At 37.7% G+C, this 20,931-nt stretch overlaps 1 protein-coding gene across 6 annotated transcripts in view; it reads left to right on the top strand.

Annotated features, from left to right (window-relative positions):
• The window catches only part of NPAS3 (neuronal PAS domain protein 3), a 605,283-nt gene extending 584,639 nt beyond the window's left edge, over positions 1–20,644 (top strand). For all 6 annotated transcript variants that reach the window (XM_048306927.1, XM_048306925.1, XM_048306924.1 and 3 more), the window contains 3 exons: positions 10,115–10,262; positions 13,374–13,489; positions 16,357–20,644. In XM_048306927.1, coding sequence (XP_048162884.1) covers positions 10,115–10,262; positions 13,374–13,489; positions 16,357–17,666 — 1,574 coding nt within the window. In that variant the 3' untranslated portion in view covers positions 17,667–20,644. The remainder of the gene's footprint in view (positions 1–10,114; positions 10,263–13,373; positions 13,490–16,356) is intronic.
• Positions 20,645–20,931: the final 287 nt, after the last annotated feature.

Here is a 20,931-nt window from a genome sequence, read left to right as displayed (position 1 = left end):
CAAGATATTCAAAGACATCAAAGAGGAAAACAAGCAAAGAAGAAAACATTGTACAAAATCACACAAGAAAAAAAAATCAAGAGGGCTGTTGATGGCTTCGGATCATAGCAGCCCATTAGAAACTTAGAAAAACAGGCCTTGTTAACTCTATCTCAGATAAAAGAAGACAAAAGCAGTTTCAGGAATGTGACCATAACAAGTATAATTGTGAAGAAGGTCTGCAAGACTATAGCAGTGACAACAGGCTTTTGTAAAGGAACTACTGCCCTAATGAAAGGTCAGTTATGGTCAGTGGAAAATCTTTTGTTGGCTTTAATGGACATGGGGGTTATGCCCTAAAAAAGCAATTTTATATGGACTAAAATTCCAAGCCAAATGAAGTAAATAGCAAAAATTCCATTAGGTTCAAAGGGGTCAAAATTTCTATTAAGAGATTTATGTTAGTTATACCTTGATGCCTTTGGAATGACTCTAACTTTGCATACACCTGCATTTATAGCAACACCATAATACATGGGATGATAACATAAGTTATTGAAACATAATTTTTTTCCAAACAGAAATAGAAGTTTATGGCAGTTGTTTCTATCCTGTTTCATTCAAACTTTTAATGATCATGCTTTGTCACAAATCTCTCAGCCAATTTTTTGGTGTTACAATTTACCTTATTAAGCTCTTTCCTGTTTTATAGTGCTTCATGGTTTCAGAAGCTTGGGAAACTTCTCATTTGTTCAACTTCACCATGTTTGTTGAAAAAATCGCTGGTAGAATCATGACAGATATCACTTACCATAGATCAAGTCTCTCTCACAGAGATCACAGTTAAAATGTTCTCTAGTCTAACAGCCCGTACATATCCAGCATCATGGCCCAGCTGTTGGCTCAGATAACACACAGAAACTGGCTAAGCTGCAACAACTTTTGCTTGAATCCAAACCCTCAAAAATTACAGGTCTGGCTGTACCCTGGCACAGATAGACCCTCTAATCCTAGCTCTGCATAACGGAGCTCTTCATTAGGTTATGTGGCATGAAAGAGTTGTAATTGAATGTTTTGTGTTTCACAGTTATGCATCTAGAACTAAAATCCTAGAAAGACCCCTCATGGTCCAGTTCTACTTTACCACTTGTAAGAATGGGTAAGGTGATGGGATCCTCTCTATTTACTTAACACTGCATAAAAGCATTGCAGGACTGAACTGCGTCTCAAGCACAGGGCAGTTAGTATGCTTTCACTAAGCCATGAGTCCCTGCATGAGTAGAACTGCCCTTGTTCTTATGACATCGGTGAAAAATATCCCTGATCTTAAAGCTAGAAGGATACATTTGATGTCTAATCAGCATCAGAAATCAAGCATATTCATAAAACTGTTGTATCAGGTCTTAGCACTGTCTGTAGAGCTCAGCAAGGCCAATTGCTGCTCTCGGGGGTATGATGTTGCGCATATGTGCCTCCATCTTTTTGACACTGCTTTCATTCAAAAGTCTGTAGCAGCCCTTTTTTAGGAAGTACATTTCATGATAAGAGTGAGTGGATTTCATATGCTGTAGGAGTATAATCTTCTATTTAATTGTAAAAAGTTAATGGTCTTCATTGAACATCAAGTACTTGATGTTACTGTTCAATGAAGGTCATTAAGAAAGCAGCAAGGAAGGGTAAAAGTCAAGACCTCTGAAGTATATGAATATACTTTTGGGCAAATATACGATAATGTGCCATCATTTCAAAATTAATATATTGTTTGCAAGAGCACTGTCACAAGTATATACCAATTGGTATTGGTATATAATAGGTGCTTTTTCATTTTGGAATCCTAATTGAGGTCTAAATTCAGAAACCCGGCTCTGACAAGAAAGATACTGTTATCGTCAGCTATTGCTTAGAAAATATCATCCTCTTTCTTCAGGATTTGATTTACAGCTATAAGAAATACAATTCCTCAGGAACACTGAGCCAGGGCAGTTCATTTCCCATAAAGCAAAGGTCTCTGATGAGTATGTTTGGTAGCACTCCCTCTCATCTACTTTATCTGGTTTCCAGTGGTTAGAATAATCCAGTCTTTCTGAAAATAAACTATTCCACATTCACCTTTTTCATGGCTCCCCTATTTTTCAAGGAATATTATCCCCTCAGTCTGCTTTTAAATCAGTTATATATTCATGGTTTCTTTTATGTATGTTCAGTAGAAAAAATCCATTGCTGTACAAAATATTGCTTAGTGGTTTAGCCTACCAGCTGTAGTTGAACTAACCCTTTTAACTTATGCACATCAGTTATAATTTTTTATTCTCTTAATAACCTCAAACACATGAAAAACAAATAGAATGGGTTGATAATTTCTAACAGTAAAATACTTCACATATTTTGCTATCATGCTGTGGAATAACTCTGCAATGTCAAGTAGCTCACAATTAGTAAAACTGTAGGGGGAAAAAAAGAAGTGTTTTGATCCTGAGGAATTTTTATCCTAATCAGATCGAAATTTCAATGCTCTTGTAGTGCTTAATATCTTCAATGACCAAAAAAATCAAACTGTTTCCAATGTCAGGTTTTACATTCTGGGACTGAAATAAAATGCTAAAATATACAAATGAATCTTGTGTTTGTACAAGTTTATTATCATCGCTAGAAAGCAAGATTGATTCTAAATTAGGCTGATGGAATGTCAGGGGTTTAGCTATTTCTTAGTCTAAGCCCAACTGGCATCCTGATGGCAGCCTAGTGTATGGTGTTTTCAAAGTATTGCAGAAGTGCTGGCCTGACCACCTGCACAGTCTTCCTCTCTGTCCATAGTATGGGCCTACAAAGATTTCCATGTTGGACACTGGCACCCTTAAGTCCTTTTGACTGGAGATAGTGGTGATACAGCAAGATGAGGGAACAGGAGATAAGAAGCCTGAAGAAATGGAAGCATGTAAAGAAAATATTTTTTTATTTTCATACAAGGCAAAAAAGGATCATGACTTTGGTTTTAGCACATGCCTAATGTTTGTTTTTCAGTCCTAAAGAGCATTTGGTTGTGCCGTACCACCATGACACTTTGCTCTGGATGCCTTTCCTCCAGAGATTAGCCTGAGGAAATCATTCATTTCACTCAGCCCAAGTACCCAAACAGGGACTCTTATCCCAGAAATGAAATAATGTTTAAAGGGATTCTGTCCCTTAAAACAGACAGACCATCTTTAACCTAGGTAATTCAAAGATAAAATTAATTTTGCTGCCAGTCTACTTTTATGAATCTTCAGTCTCTTTTCCTATTTTTAGGACATGTAGTTATGTATAGTCTGCAGATACATTTGGCATGGAAAGGGTTATATTCTAAAATCATTAATCTTACATATGTTGTCATATGATGGACATTAATGTTAGTGGAGAGATGGAGGACAGATTTAAGTTTCTTGAGCAAGCAGGGCCAAATTTCTCCTCTGATGTTGAGTTTTAGTAGCTAAGGGCAAAATTTGGATCTGGGATTTCATTTTCCCCTACAGTTTGAACAGAGAGTTCATTAATGATAATGGAAGTTCTGTCTGAAGTTGGCGTTCAAAGCAGGCTTGGGTTTCTAAACGACCGTTTCAATATTAGCAGAAGACATTCACTTTATGGCAGGATTGAAGTCATGGGGAGAGAGACAAATCATGAGGGAAAGTAAAAGTTAAGAAAGAGAGAAGAAAGCCTAGAGAATCCTAGGTAGAAAAATCTACTGTTCATTTTTCAATTCAGTCTGTCATAAAATAAACTCATACAGTTAGTTTTATTTGCATCAATTTTATCTATAGAAACCAGAGAAAAGTTTTCTGATATGCATGCCATAAGCTTTCATTGAATAGTGCATTTAGCAATACATTGCTTTTCATTTGATCAATACCTACACAATGTTTTGAAATAAACATCTTACCTAGAATTATATAGTCTTGTTAATATTCATGGTTATGCATAATTATAAAGTTGTCATTTCAAATATTAGGCCATGGGAAAATGGTATGTTATAATAATTACAAAAAGGAGAGGGGAAGAAAAGTTCCTCTGTTGTTCAAGTAGGAGAAGATTATTTCCATAGTACTGGGAAAAACTAATTTTTGTGTCTTTGGTTTTAGTAAATTTGCACTGCTGCTGTGAACTGATGTCATATAAACTGATAAAATAGGATTAATTTTAAACAAAACATCTTCCTGGTCCCAATCCGAGATAATTTGCACATGCAGCATGCAAGGCTTTCCTCAGTGTATTTGACAAGTTACAATCTTTGATCCTAATATGAATCCACATTTTTTAATACTTTGACTCAGACCACTTTTAATATTTGCTTTTCTGCAAAGAGGCAGGAAAGGTATTGCTTAGTTTTTAAACATTCTTAAGGTTTCAAATGTTTCTAAATGCTTGATCAAGGCTTTTTTTTTTTTTCTGCGAGGTTGTTGATACTTAATTTTGCCTAATTTATCACATATTTGTGTATGTAACATCCCTACACTGGAAGATTAAGCAGTATTTCATATTGCAAAGTAAGCAATGAATCAATTGCCATACTTAGCATTTTTAGAGTGACTGTAGATACTTAAAAGAACATCCCAGGTGAATTAAGTAGTTAGGTGGGGGTTTGGCTATCAGTGAGGCACAGTTTTCTTTCATGAACCTGATCTGCTACTTCCTGCTTATGGTAGGAAAAGATGAATTTATGTTTATAAACCAGAAACTATTACTGTCTGATATTCATATCACGGTAGTAGCCAGGTCTCAGTCAGTGGTATTGACACAATAGATTGCATTCTACCGTATGCTAAAAAAAGATGTTCTCTGTCCACCACTCAGGGCTTTCTCTGGTCATATGCTGTGAGTAAAAATGCAGCTTTCTAAAGCCTCACAGAACCAGTATTTTCTTAAAACAGTTATCAACTTTGTATTTTTCTTAAAAGAACTCTGTTGAGATACAGTAAGACAGGGCTGGTAAGGAACTGTGTGCAACGAAGAGAGGTAGAGCAGTATGACCCACAGGGACTCTTGTGACAGGAAGGTGGCATTCTTTTCCAAGTAATCTGCTGCTGGCCTTGCTTTTGGCCTGGTAGGTAGACAATGCATTTTCACACTGTGCAGGCTTAAGTCCCCTCCTCCTCACTCTACCCCATGTAGTGGATCCAAAATAGAAGTGTTTGCAGAGAATTACGTAGTTGACGTATGATTCCTCACTGAATGTCTACAAGCCTCCTATCATCTGACTCCTAATTCTGTAGCAAGCATCATTAAACATTACTAAATATTTTTCATTGCTAAAATCCAATTTGTGGATACCCACTATTTAAAACATCTAGCTCACTAATTGCAAAATCTATAGGAAAGTCCTTACAACATCAAAGACTCACTTGATCCTCAGAGCTGTTATAAATGGAAAACTGTCTCTGTTACAAGCAAATAAGGCACTTAATGCACTCTTTCTGGCTCTGATGCTATTTTTCCTGTGGGTTTTGAAAATGACCTTCCTGTAAGCATCAAGGACTGTAACTTTTCAGATAAAGAAACTTGTTCTTGTTTTAAGTCTATGCCAGGTTCATTCCCCTATAGCCCACAGTTTTCAAAAGCAGAAGAAAATGTAATCCAGAATTAAAAAAATAAAAACCCCTCTGTTTCCAGAACGAAGTTACCCTGTCAGCTTGCCTTGGGCCTTAGGTGGAGAAGTAGAGATTAAAGAGTCAGTATTCCTTTTCATGTTTCGTCTGCCAGTTTTGTGAATGTAGAAAGAGTACTTGTGGCTGCAGCTAAGTATCCGACTGTAGTATTAAGTATGGCAATTTCATCCTCATGCAGTAAATTAAAAATATTCTTATAAGTTTATCACAAGAGGAGTTCAGTATCAATACCATCCAGTCATTGATAAAGGTATTTCAAGGAGAAGGGTGAATAGCACAGCAGATGTAACCTCAATATTTTCACCAATTATAAAGAGCCTCTTTGTGAAGCTGTGTGAATATGTAAGATGATCTCATCATTTCCTATTTACTCAATACTTACCTGAATACGCAATATAGTGTAGCTTTTAAATGCATATGCACACGAGTAAAATGTCCTTTTGTAAGAGACTTTACTAAAAGCCTGCTTTTGATACACAATTTCTTCATCTCCTCTTCAAACTGAATTAAGCTACTTCCTTCTTTTAAAACACAACTCACTATTTAGAAGCTTTGGCTTTGATTTCTCAGAACAGCCTTACAGGAAGAAACTATGTTCTTTTTCTTTTTGTAACCATATTTCTGAAGACAAACTTGTACTGATTTATTTTAATTTTCTAACAGAAATAGGTTCCTGCAAAGAACACTGACTGTTTCTTCTTTTTCCCCCTCCTTCATTTCACCGCTAAAAGAATATTGCTGTGCACAAAGCTACCAAGGAAAACTGAAATCCCTCTGTTGGGAACTGTGTACACAGCAATATATTCATACTTTGAGAAATAAGTGAGGTCTTTTAGTTCTTAGCATGACATACTGTGCACTCCTTGCATGCTAACCACTGAATTCAAATTGAGGAACTAGGTAACATTTCAGTAAATTTTAATCAGGTTTAGCATCCACCGTTTTAGGGAATATATCTGTGCAGCTGACATAAAGGTCACCAATTTTAAAACATTAACCCTCAGTTAGTCCCTTTGATTAAAGGGTTTGTGTATGTATGTGTGTGTGAGTGTGTTTATCTGTATATAATTATATAACCCAATCCTGCATAATCCCGTCACATGCACCATCCCACCAACGTGGTCACAAGTTTCACCTTGTCTACCACACTGGGTACTCCATGCATAACACAAATAGAAATATAAAATTATTTGCACTGCTCAGTGAGTGAGGGATTTGCCTGAAAACATTCAAGATGTAATCTACATGGCATTACATTTTCAGAAGTTTATGCTAAACTGAAATGCATGGTTTGTTGCTAGTTACAAAACATAACTTCACAATCAGAGCTTAGAGTGGAGTGACTCTTTGCTTTAATTTCTTCTCAAAATCAGTAACTTTATTAATGGACTCTCTGTACCTTCAAACTGAAGATCTTTAAAATTAAACTGGGCTTTACTCAGTAACACTAGGTTATCAATAAACTGGATAGATTTCCCTTCCTGATGCCTCCTTCTAATTGCTTTTTTTCCTCAAAATTCTCAGCTAATTTCTAAGTTGCAGGTTGGCAATGCCAGCAGTTAAAAAATACTCTAAATTAGAAAACATTTCAAATGTTGTTTCATTATTTTCTTTCATCACATTGAGAAATTTCTTTCCAAGGTACACTGTGAATTTTCAGAACTGACTTAGGGGTGCCTAGTGCACTCTCAAAAGAGGTAAGAACCAGATTTAGCAGCACAGTGCATCTTGCCTGCCAAAGAATCTCTTTACAGAGAGAATTTTTATATTGAATCGTGGGACTTCCTTCAGAGCTTGGTCCACAAATCTCTTATATGAAATGTGCTTTAGACAGATGCAGCAAGGAAAATTCTGTGTATCTGGCAATATATCTGAGCTGGCCAAAAATAGAGTGGAAATTTGCAGGTAGATTAACTTCATGGAAAGTTCATTTTTAATACAGCATTTCAGACTTTCTTTGGATGTATTCTTTGTACTTGGGAGCCTGAACTCTGAGTGTAGATGGTTTGTATATAGCTCTGATGCACTGAATTTTCATTCTTAAGAAAGCAAGCACCTTTTCCTCTTTCCATAGTTCTGAAATGAATGCTCTGTTCAGTCCATGACACAGACTTTTCCAGTGGTGCAACAACCAATATAAAAGTTACTGAGTGTTGAAGGACTTGTCTAGGATGACCAAAAGAGCTGGAGAATCTGAGTCCTTATAGCTATCACAATGCAGAACTGCAGTGTGCCCTTCAGCCACTGGCTAGTGACTCACCTGGTACTTTGATTTTCAAATGTGTATGTGGACAGTTGTCCTTTGGCACCTGTGTAGCATGGTAAACCCCCTAGACAAAACCTGTTCCAAGGAAGATAGTGGTGTATTTAGTAGGTGCAAGTGCAGATAGATTTTACTAGTTCCTGCACACAACTCTGGGTATTCATGTTTCCAGAAGAGAGAGAGTATCACTCCATACTTGTGTGCACATCAGTTTTACACTCAGCTGTAAGCAGAGTATTTTGAATGTCCTATTTCACTGAAATGGAAATGCCTACCATAATCAAAACTTACAGCAGTGCTTTTCTTCCCTTGTTCTTCATAACTGATAAAGTTAGGCTAATTTATGTGAGATTGTTTTCTAAAGTGGCTTACAACATTGGTTTGACAGAAATGCTGGGTAGTCAGTTGTTCATATTTTATATTTATTCTGCTGTATAATGAGGTTTTGAAGACAATGGATGATCACAGTGGAATATTTAGAGCTTGAAATACAAAAGTAAAAATTTAGGGAAATATTGATGTCTGCTAGAAACAAACTTAGTTCACTAGAGGCTGCTGAAAAACAGCAAGACCCAGATACAAATATTTGTTTATATTAGGGCTGAACATAACTTGCACTTCACATTCACTTTACACTGCACTATTTTACATGCATATTTTTCTCTAGTAGTTGAAAAATTGCTGTGGGGATTGAGGGATACCTCCAAGGTAAGGAAACGTCACTGTTTGTATGGCTGCCTTCGTAAACATCTTTTTCTGTAGATATCTGCTGTACACGGGTTTAGATATAGATACATTCATACGTATAATTAGGGTATAGACATTTGGTTAACTTGAAAGCTCCAAAGTGTCATCTGTCACATTTATGGTAGGAACTTTAACTGCCTTAAATACTTATTCTTTTCCAAAGTGACTTTTTTCTTTTCACTCTAAAAAAAAAAAAAAAAAAAAAAAAAGAAAGAAAGAAAAAAAAAGAAAGTGTACTTCATGAAACTATTGTATATGAAGCACTTATTAGCCGTAATTAAATGGACAATATGAATTTACTACGTCTTTAGGACTCTGGCTTGTTCTGGTTTAGAGCAAGATGATTAATGCAAATACATATTACTTGAGATAACCATTTAGCAGCTAATTTAGCCAAATTTATTACAGCAGTTAGAGGTTTTTCATTTTAGCAGACGGAGACAAGGACATGACAAAAGCAGGCGGTGAATGTGAAGGCACACTGCCCTCTAGTGCACAAAGCTTTGTGGGAATAGTGAGGAATGCAGGGAGGCCAGCAGCAACCGTGCCCAGATTTTGTGTGGTTTATGGGTTTTATAAGCACATGCTGCTCCCCTCCACTGAAAGATTTGCATTTCATTCCCTTCTCCTGACACTGAAGAATCAGATACAAAACAAATCCGTTTCAACTTGGCAATATTTTGGCTGAAGTATTACTTTAAACATCTGTATTTTTAAGCCATCTTGCTGTGAGCATTTAACAGCACCGTTTCGCATTACTGATTGCTTTTACTTCTTTCTCTGTTTCCTAGCATATATCAAACATCGGAGAGATCTGTCACTCTTTGGCTCTAACCAAGCCATTCTGTGCCTCCCTTAGGCCTCTTTCTCAGCCTGTTGGTGGATTTACTTTGCTCTGGTAGAAAGTAAATTCTCCAAAGACTTTTCCCCCACTGACCAGTGGAGATTTGGTTCATCTGAGAACTGTAAATTCTGTTTGACAAGATCAAAGAAACAGATGTATAAGTTCAGTGGTTGATATCGCCTGCAATAAGGAGAAATGATCAAAGCAGCAGGGGTAGAGTATCTTCCCAAACCTTTCAAATATCCAGAATCTCAAAGAGGTCTACCTAGGAGCTATGAATAAATCACATATAAATTTGCCTCTTTTTTTCCTTTTCTTTTTTTACAGTTTGACATTGAGTGCATTGGAAATGTCCACACAGCAATAAGTATTCCGTGAACCATAGAGATTTGTACGGTTTTTTTTACTTTTCTTCTTCCACTAGAGTTTCCAAAAGCAGAATAAAATTATACTTTAAAAACTTGTAAAACACATAGCTAGTTATACTGAACTTCAGATCCTGATTGTTATCTCACTGGTATTAAATCCAAAGGAAGCCATCTTCTGCTTATACCTGTGACATGCTGTACAATGAGGATCATTTTACCACAATTCTAACATGTGCTGTATCTTGCTTCTGTTTTGTTTGTATTTTCCTGTCAGTGCTGAATAAGGGTCAATGTGTAACAAAGTATTACCGCTGGATGCAGAAGAATGGAGGTTATATCTGGATACAATCTAGTGCAACCATAGCTGTCAACGCCAAGAACGCAAGCGAGAAGAATATCATTTGGGTCAATTACCTCCTTAGGTAGGTCTTCCACTCACTTCTCTTGCCTGAACTGCTGTCTCTGTTGCTTGTCTCTGTTGGTGAGAAGTCTAGAGAAAGTTAAGAAGAACTTTTCATATAGTCCACCTCAAAAGCCATGCCATTTTGTTATAGTTATTGAGGCATCTGTCGTGTCTCAGCACATGAGAATATTCTTGAATTATTTTTCCACCTTAGTCTTGAGATAAACCCTCCACCATTTTATTGCATGCCCTGAAATCCTCTCAACCTGAGCTCAAAGATAAAAATTATCCACACCAACTTTCAGTAGTTGTGTTATAAAATCTGGTGTGAATTGTTCGGCACAGTTTTATTTAGATATTAAAAATGCAGGGAAGCAAAATGCTGGTATGCAAAAAAAAAAGTTATCTCTGAAAGGCATTTGCCAGTTCACTCCAGAGAGAGGAACTTTCTCAAGACAAAAAAGGCTCAAACTACTTTGTTGTTCCTATAAGCATCAAATAATATTCACACTGAAAAATGCAAAATAGGATTTAAAAATTAAAGTACTATAAAGTACTATTTTAAGCTATTAGAACTATTTTAAACAGAAATAGTAGTGATGGCTTGAATGAAAGGCTGTTCCCTGAGAAATTCTGTTTTACCAAAGTATTTTTAAAGGACTGGTTTCAGAGCTCAAGGGAAAACCAACAGTCACTGAGAGACAGTGAATTATAAACCTGACCTTTCTCATCTGAAAATACCTTTCAATGCATTCTGTTTTGTGAAAATGTTCAATAAGATTGGGAGATTTTCTGTTTCATTCCAAAGCAGAACAAACAAACAAATAAAATTTGAAACCTTGAGATTGTCATGTAATGCAATTGTCATTTTCTGGCATATTCTCCTTTTAAGTTGCTTGTCATGGTTTGTTACATTCCCTTTGATGCCATGGGAGTTCAAAGTGATGTCTAGGGGTTAGATTGTGACTTATTATGCCAAGTCCAGCAAGGCCTGAAGAGGCTGTGCCTGCCTAAACTTGCATGCTGAAATGCTTTTGATTCCCCTTTTGGGGAAGAGAAGGAAGCAACCCCTGGCAGGAGAGCATTGAAGGGGTACTGTGGGAAACCTTCCACAGCAGCAGAGTTTTCACTGGGACTTGCATGTTTCTGGCCTGATATGATTGAGCACAGGCTTTTCTGAATATATCCTTATCCTGCTACTTTCTTGTCTCTTTTTTGCAAGTGTTAGACAGAATGCAGCATTTCAGGAGATCAGCTTAAGGCTGACAATTCTGAACTGGAAGTACAGCTTCACTACCCCAGTCCTTAACAGGGCTTCAAAATGCCCTGAAATGTTCTCATATTTCCCAGCTCTAGCTGTAAAAGTGGTCCATAAGAATTATGAACAGCTGTCTCTGTCCCCTTTGCTACTTTCCAGACAATAGGTGAACCTAGTCCACAAACATCCCACAAAATAATTTTCTCTACAAGCAGAATATACCTAACAAAAAAAAAAAAGAAAAGCAGCGTGGTCTTCCCCAGGTCACCTCCCAGAACCTGACTTTTCTGCTGTATTCCACTCAGCAGTCTGTTAGAGAAATATTAACATCTTCACTGAATTTGTATTTTTAAATTGGATTTCTCCTTGTACTGGAATCCACAAAAGATCCAAATGTCCAAATAATATTTTAATAACAGATCAAGGTATAATTAGGTCTACCCATAGCAGGAGTACTGGTCTGTATACATTTCCATGCATTAGAAAGTATGATTCAGCTGTCTGTAAAAGGATTGACTAATTATAGTGACAGGGAGGATTAATGCTGTTCTTGTTCTAGCAACCTGTTATTCACAGTGCGAAAGCCCTCAAACATCTTTTGCTTGGAGGGGGAAAATTTGGGGACTGCCCTGGGATGCAACAGAACAAAGTCACTTTGTCAGGACAAAGCCATAAAGATGATAATCGTAAGATGGTATCTCAGTGTGATCTGTGTGAACTCTGAGTTTTCACAGTACAATCTAAAAGGCTGAATATCAGCACACTGTCATTGTGGTAGTGTGTCAGGCACCCCCAGTGCTGCCTCATATAGTTCTATGCAGGACTGTGGATTTTCCAGACTTGAATTTGAACTGCATGGAAATGCTCACCTATTCAAAAATTATTAAAGACTTTGTTATTTTTAATATTCCTATGCCAGTTATGTTTAGCTATGTCTGTTCCTCTGCAGTTGCATGGATTTAGGGAAGGAACACATTTTGAAAGGTACAAACCAAGCAACAGCACGGTGTTGTAGGGGTTTTCTTCCATTTCTCTGGCAGTATAGCTTTTTTAGATTGCAGTCATGTTCATTGCTAACAAGTCACAGGTGAGCACCACATGAGCAGATGAAGATATGATTATAATGGGTGTGTTGACAGTTCTTTATCCCTAACATATGCATCTTAACATGCACATGTGCATCTGTCATATAGTTAGAGAGGTTGTTTTTGGTTTCTTGCTGATGTGGATGTATGTGTGCAGTGTTTAAAAAATATATAACCTATTTCATCCAATTTTTGGCCAGATTCTTTGGAGCAGTGGTCACTTCCTTTAGCCCTAGCTGAGCACCTTCTTAATAACTTTATGTATGATATGCTTGATTAAAGTGTGGAAAACTGGGATGTTGAGAAAAACAGGTATTGAGAGGACTCTGGCAAGGTTGATAGAGAACATTTTACAGAGGTAACTCTAATAGACACTGCCAGTGGGCGAGAAACAGATTGGAAAAGTTAAAACACCTTCTCTGTCCTCCCAGGCACAATAATGGGAATGAAATCAAGATATTTGGTTGTTGGATGATTACACAGTGTAGCTTTACTTCTAGGTATCACACAAGCCATGATGTCCCACTTCAGTAAGGATACCTTGAAAGCTCTAAAACTTCACTAGAATCAAACAAGGTCAATAAAAGTATTTGACTGCAGTATTAAAATAAACCTTCACAAAATTCCTGCTGTGAAGCTCTGAGGAGCCAAAAATATATGTTTCTGTGTTTACTCTGATGTTCTTCCTATTTATGTTCTTTGTTCCTGAACTTTGATATGAAAAGACGAAAAAATCATGAAACTGCAAACCATCCAATTGTGTTTATATTTGCTGTATCCTCTTCAGTAACCCAGAGTACAAGGACACTCCAATGGATATTGCACAGCTTCCTCATCTGCCAGAGAAAACCTCAGAATCCTCGGAGACCTCTGACTCTGAATCGGACTCAAAGGACAACTCAGGTAACACACATGGTGTGCCTTTACGCCCACAAGAGGTTCATATCATGACAGCTCCACAGTCAGCTTTCCAGCTGCTTTTACTTCTCAAGTATTTTTCCATTATAACAAATTTTAAAAATCATATTAAATTGAAAAACATTAGCAAAATCTTTTAATGACAGCATTTCCATTCCCTCAGAATTTCTCTTCACTTTCTCCATGCATTCTTGTCTACATAGCACCAAACTAAATATTTGATTTCCCAGCTGTGCTTATGAACAGGTATTGTGCCTTGTGCAGAGGACTTGGGATTGCAACAGTTGGATAAAATTCTAGTTCTTCTCTTTCCAAAGTAAGCAGACATTCTGCAGACAGGTCTCTACTGTCAATCTTTATGACTCTTTTTCCTGTAAAAATACATTCTTGAAGAGTCTCACTAGGGGGCAGTGAAGATTGAAAAATTTGAGAGTTTTCTTGGGTTAAAAGTTATATTAAATTAAAAGATGTGGGTTCAAGAACTTGTTTCTGAGCTCTTTGAGTCTGGGACTTCAGCTGGTTTTCAAAAGCTGAGTGTACTTGTCAAGCTCTATGTGTAGATTAGTCCTACATCTGTGCAGATGGTCCAGGGCACAGATGGTTCACACATTCCCTGTTAGTTTTAATAGTGATTACCTAGGCACAGGTGCAAATCATCTGGCCTTGAAAGAAGTGTGCTTTCCTGGTGCCGGAGAAGTAATGATGTTACTCAGTTGTCATATGCAAGATAGATGGATGGATGGATGGATGGATAGATAGATTAATTAGATAGATAGATTAGATAGATAGATAGATAGATAGATAGATAGATAGATGGATGGATGGATGGATGGATGGATGGATGGATGATTTTCCTCTCATGTCTATGATAACAACCAAAAACACTCTGGAGAAAATGGATCATAGTGATATAAATCAAGAAAAAGCAAGAAGAGGATCAGGCCTTAATATTCTATGATATTGCTGTTCTCTTTCATCTTTTGCTTTAATTTGTTCTCCTTTGACAGCTTGGTTTGATGGTTTACGTCAATGTGCAGGCTTGCTGACCACTGTCATTGGGAATCTCTTCATCCATTCCCAGTGCTTCCTTTATGCTGTCTTGTTCCTAAATAGCCAAATAACACATATGTGGAGAACAGTTTGCATTTCCCATGTGCACTGGAAGTTTCTCCAGGTGAGAACGTGAGAAGTACATGTACATTCATGACTTCTAAAGCTGATGCAGAGCAAGACAGCATTCCAAAGGTGCACAGATATCGACATCTCAGAAGGAGATGTCTGTGAGTCTTGGAAAACAGAAGACTCAGGGGCTTGTTTATTACAAAGGAATTAAATAGAAATGCCAAAGGACCTGAAATTGGACCAGCCTTTTGCATGAAACCTACAAGTTCAGTTCAAGCTCTAACATAATCCCAGGCAAATATTGTGCAGCGTTAGACCACCTCCCTCTAAGACCACTCTTCATCAGCTAGAAACCATGGCCTTAAAAGAAAGCATCTTTGAAAAAAGGAAAAAAAAATTGTAGGAAAAATTCAGTCCTAGGTGGAACAAAAAGCTGGATGAGACTTAGGGGTTTACAGCTGCTACGTAGCTTCTGTAGGTTCTATTTTTCAAAAGGAAGGGTCTCTCTGCTGCTGCTAACACAAGCAAAAGTCCCACTAAGTGACTTGTGAAGTGCAGTGTCCTGAATGCTCAGGCAGCTTTCCTGTCAAACCCGCCTTCGGCACTTCTGGGAAATTGTTTGGTATTGACTTAGCTCCAGAAGGAACCAATATCTTTAGAGGCAAACTGGCCCTTCCCCTGTCCCCTAAAACTAGTATATTGAAAAGGGTAGTACTTGGCTCTGATGAGTGAAAAACATCTTTTATCAGGCAACAAAAGATTTCTGGCTGGTCTGTAAAGGACAGGGTTTCCTGAAACCTTTCGTGACCCTTTCAAACATAGTGTGATAATGGAGCATATTCAGTCTCAAAGCTGCTTTGGCTCTCTAAGTCCAGTGGGTTAGAGTGTTTATCTCACCCATATTAGAATTATAATTAAATGAATTCAGGCAAGAAGAGTGACAGCTTCTCAGTGCTGTAGCTGTGCTATTTTCAATGGTCCTTAGATGAATTGGATCAATCAAGAATTTAATTCGCTGGCTGATAATTTTTTCTGTATTTTTTTATATTCGTTGTACTTTAGGAGACCATGAGAAGACAGTCTAGCAACATAACAAAATTGTTTTAACAATAAACTGGTTTATTCATTCATTTTAATTGGTTTATTCATTCATTCAGATTTATACACATATGACTTGCTGCTCCTCTCATGCAGGAGGAAATCAGCAGTAATTCCACTGCAGCCAGAGACTCTATGCCACTTCAAAAGTGGCAGTGGTCAGAGGGAATTGAGATGAGAGTACTAGAATCTTCATTAGTAAATAGTGCTATACCTAGACACCTGCCCACTGTAGGAGAACATGGATGTGAAAGAACAGTCACCAAAACATAACAGTGATAATAGGATTGTTCACTGAGTCCTCTTTGGATGGCACAGCTACAATGCCATTGTGCTCACAGCTGTCAACGTGATTCTTGTCCAGTGAACAGATGAAAAGTCTCCCTCAGTCGAGGTGCAGCCATATAGCATAGGCTTCTAGTGCATTAACAGTCCTGAGTCAGAGACATTCATGGTGAGCAAAACTCTCCCAACACAACCCTGAAAAAAAAATGCAGCTCTACAGAAGAGAACATCTTTTGCCAAAAAAGTTTAAAGCAAATCCAACCTCATTGGTAGGTAGAAATCTGGACTTGGATTATACTACTATGTTCCTATTGCTAATGGTTTGTTTCACTTTCATTTTGCTCCAGAGGACAATGAGAACTCAAAGTCAGATGAGAAAGGAAACCAGTCAGAAAACAGTGAAGACCCTGAATCCGACAGGAAAAAGTCAGGAAATCAGTCAGATAATGAAATGAACTGTAATGATGATGGGAACAGCTCCAGCAACCAGGACAGCAGGGACAGTGATGACAGCTTTGAAAACTCAGACTTCGAGAATCAAAAGGCCCCTGAGGACAGTTTTGGCACTCTTGGCTCTATGCAGATCAAGGTGGAGCGCTATGTTGAGAGTGAGTCAGACTTGCGGTTGCAGAACTGTGAATCGCTGACCTCCGACAGTGCCAAGGACTCAGACAGTGCAGGTGAAGTAAATGCCCAGTCTTCCAGCAAACATCAGAAGAGGAAGAAGAGGAGAAAAAAGCAAAAGGGAGGCAGCATGACCCGGAGAAGGCTGTCAAGCACCTCAAGTCCAAATGGACTTGACTCAGCTTTGGTGGACCAGCCCCAGCTGCTCTCGTCACCAAACAGTGCCTCAGTGCTCAAAATTAAAACAGAAATCTCAGAACCTATCAATTTTGATAATGATAGCAGTATTTGGAATTACCCACCCAACAGGGAAATCTCAAGGAATGAATCACCCTACAGTATGACCAAGCCCCCCAGTTCCGAGCACTTCCCTTCCCCCCAAGCCAGCAGTAGTTTACATGTCTCCATTCCAGACTCTGTTCTCACCCCACCGGGGACTGAAAATACTGCCAGCCGTAAAACTCAGTTCAGCACCTCATCCAACTCGGCCTTGGCTCCAGTGTCCTCTGACCCTTTGTCACCCCCACTTTCAGCATCTCCAAGGGACAAACATCCAGGAGGTCCCACAACTTCCAACTCTTTGTTGTACACTGGGGACCTGGAAGCCCTTCAGAGGTTACAAGCAGGCAATGTGGTGCTTCCTTTGGTTCACAGGGTAACGGGAACCCTTGCTGCGACCAGCACTGCTGCTCAGAGGGTCTACACCACTGGCACTATTCGGTATGCTCCAGCTGAAGTTACCTTAGCCATGCAGGGCAACCTCCTCCCCAATACCCATGCTGTTAACTTTGTTGATGTTAACAGCCCCAGCTTTGGTCTGGATCCTAAAACACCGATGGAAATGCTCTACCACCACGTTCACCGACTCAATATGTCGGGACCATTTGGAAGTGCTGTGAGCGGGGCCAGTCTGACCCAAATGCCTGCAGGGAATGTGTTCACAACTGCCGAAGGACTTTTTTCCACTCTTCCATTTCCTGTGTACAGCAATGGCATTCACACTACACAGACTCTGGAACGGAAAGAGGATTGAAATATGACCACATACTGTGTTCAGTGTTATACTCTGAGGCATAGACTATGTTTTAATTTAGACCTTTAATTCTAGCACTTTGAATTTGAGCAGGTCAGCTTATTATCTCAATATGATGGCCCCATTTCATTCCCTTTCTCTTTAACTTGACTTATTCTTTAATGTAAAGATATTTTTTTATTTTTGCCTTCAAAGAGTCGAAGTACCAGTTGCCTGCCATTTTGTCTTCTTCTAAGATGTGTGTTTTTTCCTTTGCATCTTTATTAAGATGCCTTTAATATGTGTATGCCTCTGCCATAGAATACTCAGTGTTGTGGTAAAGAGATTTTAAAGTGACAACCATTGGTTTTACTTCAAAATGATCTTGATATGATCAAGATTAAAAGAGACAAGCATAAACAATGTGCCCTGTTTGACTAAGTCAAATGAAAAGGGGGTTTTGTTCCTAATTCCTTTAAAATAGGGGATAGTATTTTAGAATTTTATGCAGAGTTTAATTCTCTTTTTATGGTTAAGATTTTCTTACTTGCACATAAAATAATTTGGGTTCTTAAAAAGTTAATTTCTGGCCTGTGACTAGAATGTTAAAAAGTTGGACTAAATGTTAATTACTGAAACTTTAACTTAATTTCTAAAACCATGGTGCTATCATTTATTAATCTGTAATGTCTTCATACAATATGCAGCTTGTGGGCTGGGTTTTTTGGAAAGAATGTGTTCCGTACTGGTTTGTAGTGGGGTGCTGCAGTCTCCTTGGTTAGTTAAGACAAAAGCCCTCATTAACATTTGCTGCAGGACTTAAAATTTGTTACCTCCAAACTAACAAGCATAGCCTCACATCAAATTTAAATGGGTCAGGAAGCCTTTTTCAAAAAGTGCTTAAAAACAAAAAACTCAATTTAATTGACGGGAGGAGCAGTTTCTTAGGTGCATATTGTTTTGCTTTATTCTTTTCTCAGTGTAACTGAGTCTAATTTTACAACATCAAATAACACTTCAGAGTAAAAAGAAAAAAAAACCAGAAGAACTATTTAACATGTTTTATTTTGTTTTTCATTTAATATTATAGAGGGAAGGTTGTAAATTTCTTTTTGTTCGTTGATTTGGGTATTTTTTGTTGTTTTCGTTTTCCTTATTTCTAGTGTTGAAACCAATATGTTTTAAAACTAAAGGATGGGTTAATAAGCTTGAAATAGATAACTACAACTGAAAACTGCACATTAAGTAAAAGAAAAGAAATCTCCTATTTTGTCTTTGTTGCCAGAAATCACAGTGTAGTGTCAAACACTCCAAATGACTGTCAAATATAAATTCTTCTTCCACTCCATCTTTGGCAGCTGTTTGTTAAGGCATCTAATAACAGATGTGAGAACTGTAATGTGTACAATGTGTAAGTGTCCTTGGCTGTCAGTCCCATTGCAGTTTCAATGTGTGTTACTATATGCAGTATATACTAAGCTAATGTAGTTGTTTTGTCCTTTGTCTTCTCTGTGCTTTATCTCTAGTCCGGAGTGGTAAAGTCCCATTCCTGCAGTCCTAGTGAACCAGTGATTCTTGGGGGTTAGTGGTTTTTGTGTGGTGGCCTTCCTCTGTAATGTCACCTTATGCTGCTTCCACTGTCTGTATACCTTTTAATTTCTGCTGTTGCTTTGCTGTTGTGTATTCTCAAACCCCTCTCTCCCCCTTCCTTTCTCCCCTCCTCCTCCACATGTTTCCCCTCTCTCTTTCTCTCGATCTCTCGCTCTCTCTTCTTCACTCTCAGAGATAAAAGACTCTTAACTAGCTCAAGGTTAATGGAGCCATTTTTCCCACAGAGGAATTCTGGGTATGACTTACTCTTCCAGTGTACCCCACAATGCACTACAGAGTAATGCTCAGATATATTAAGCAAATTGACACCATATAGCCTCAGTTGTTAACATTCCCTGAGTCCTTGTGCTCGAACTGTAAGCAGAGGGTGCATTTCTTTGGTTTTCTCCTAGGTAGGCTGGCAGAGCAATATGTAGAGCAATTACCAGTGAGATAGGAAATTCTTTCAAAGGTCAACTGGCATTGTTTAAAAAGGAAACTGAGCTTAGAATTGTCATATATATTCACTTATGTGTGCAATGCTAATGTATTAACTCAGCTGTCCTTCGAATTTTTGATCACTCACTGCGTTGAGTCAATTTCTGCTGTAGCTTTGAATTTGAGAAGTAGGTCCAAGACACAGGGGAGTCATAGCAAAAAAGGAATTGGACGCTAGAAATTTAATTAATGAGCTTTTAAAGGTTCCATAGGAAGGATTTAAGTAGGTCTGAAAAAGGTGAGAAAGCTGATTGGGAAATTCAAAGTTTAATTTTGGAAGCTCTGCTCTAGCTATGGAACAATCAAAGGACTGCACCTATCAGCTACAAAGAACAGCTAGACAGCTGTTGTTGTTTTTGGGTTTTTTTTATAAATGTTTCTGTGTTGTGTCAAAATGATTTCTGGTGATTTAAACTAACAGATAATCACAGCTGCTGTCTAAATCCATAGTGTTTAAAATTACAAAATGAAAAAAAAACTTCATTACCTGTGAAGACTGTGTCTGTGTTTTTAACTATTTCTTGTACAAATATATGAAATCTTTTATGAGGAGACTGGTGCCAAGTAGCTGAATAACGGGGAAAGGGATTCTGTTCGTATAAATCTTAGCAGTGTTACCAACTCTACAATATAAAAAAATTAAAATGTTAAAAAGTGACAGCTATGGTACATTTATTTTGTGTTAAGCTAACCGAATCTAACTTCTTGAGTGCCTGGCTTATTTGAAACATTTTTTTCATTGATCATTGATAATGCTGCAAATCAGAAATGTACATACTTCATTTACAACAGGGTTCTTTTTATACTTTTGTAGATTCTCATACATGTCATACATGGTTGTCTTTATGTAACTTAATTTTTTTTCATCCCGCAGGTGCCATTTTCATAATAAACTTCTCTTGGATTTGTTACTATCTGGCATCATTTCTTTTACATATAACCATCCTGACTAATGAATGCTGGTAGTATTTGTTTGAGCAGGTATTTTTTAATCGTTTTGTCAAAAAAAAAAAAAAAAAAAAAAGAAAAGAACTAAAATACAAGAAAAAAATAACTAAAATCAAAGAGGAAAAAGCAAGATTTTATTAACACTTGTGAAATGAAGAAAAGAAGCTGTCAAGATGTAGGTTAAGAATGCTAATCCAAATACTACAACAAACTTGCCACCATTCTAAATTTTCAGCTACCCCAACTCATT

The sequence above is a fragment of the Corvus hawaiiensis genome, chromosome 6, assembly GCF_020740725.1.
Source record: "Corvus hawaiiensis isolate bCorHaw1 chromosome 6, bCorHaw1.pri.cur, whole genome shotgun sequence".
NCBI classification, from domain to species: Eukaryota; Metazoa; Chordata; class Aves; order Passeriformes; family Corvidae; genus Corvus; species Corvus hawaiiensis.
Note: the sequence above shows the minus strand (reverse complement) of the source record. Positions and strands in the feature narration are given on the sequence as shown.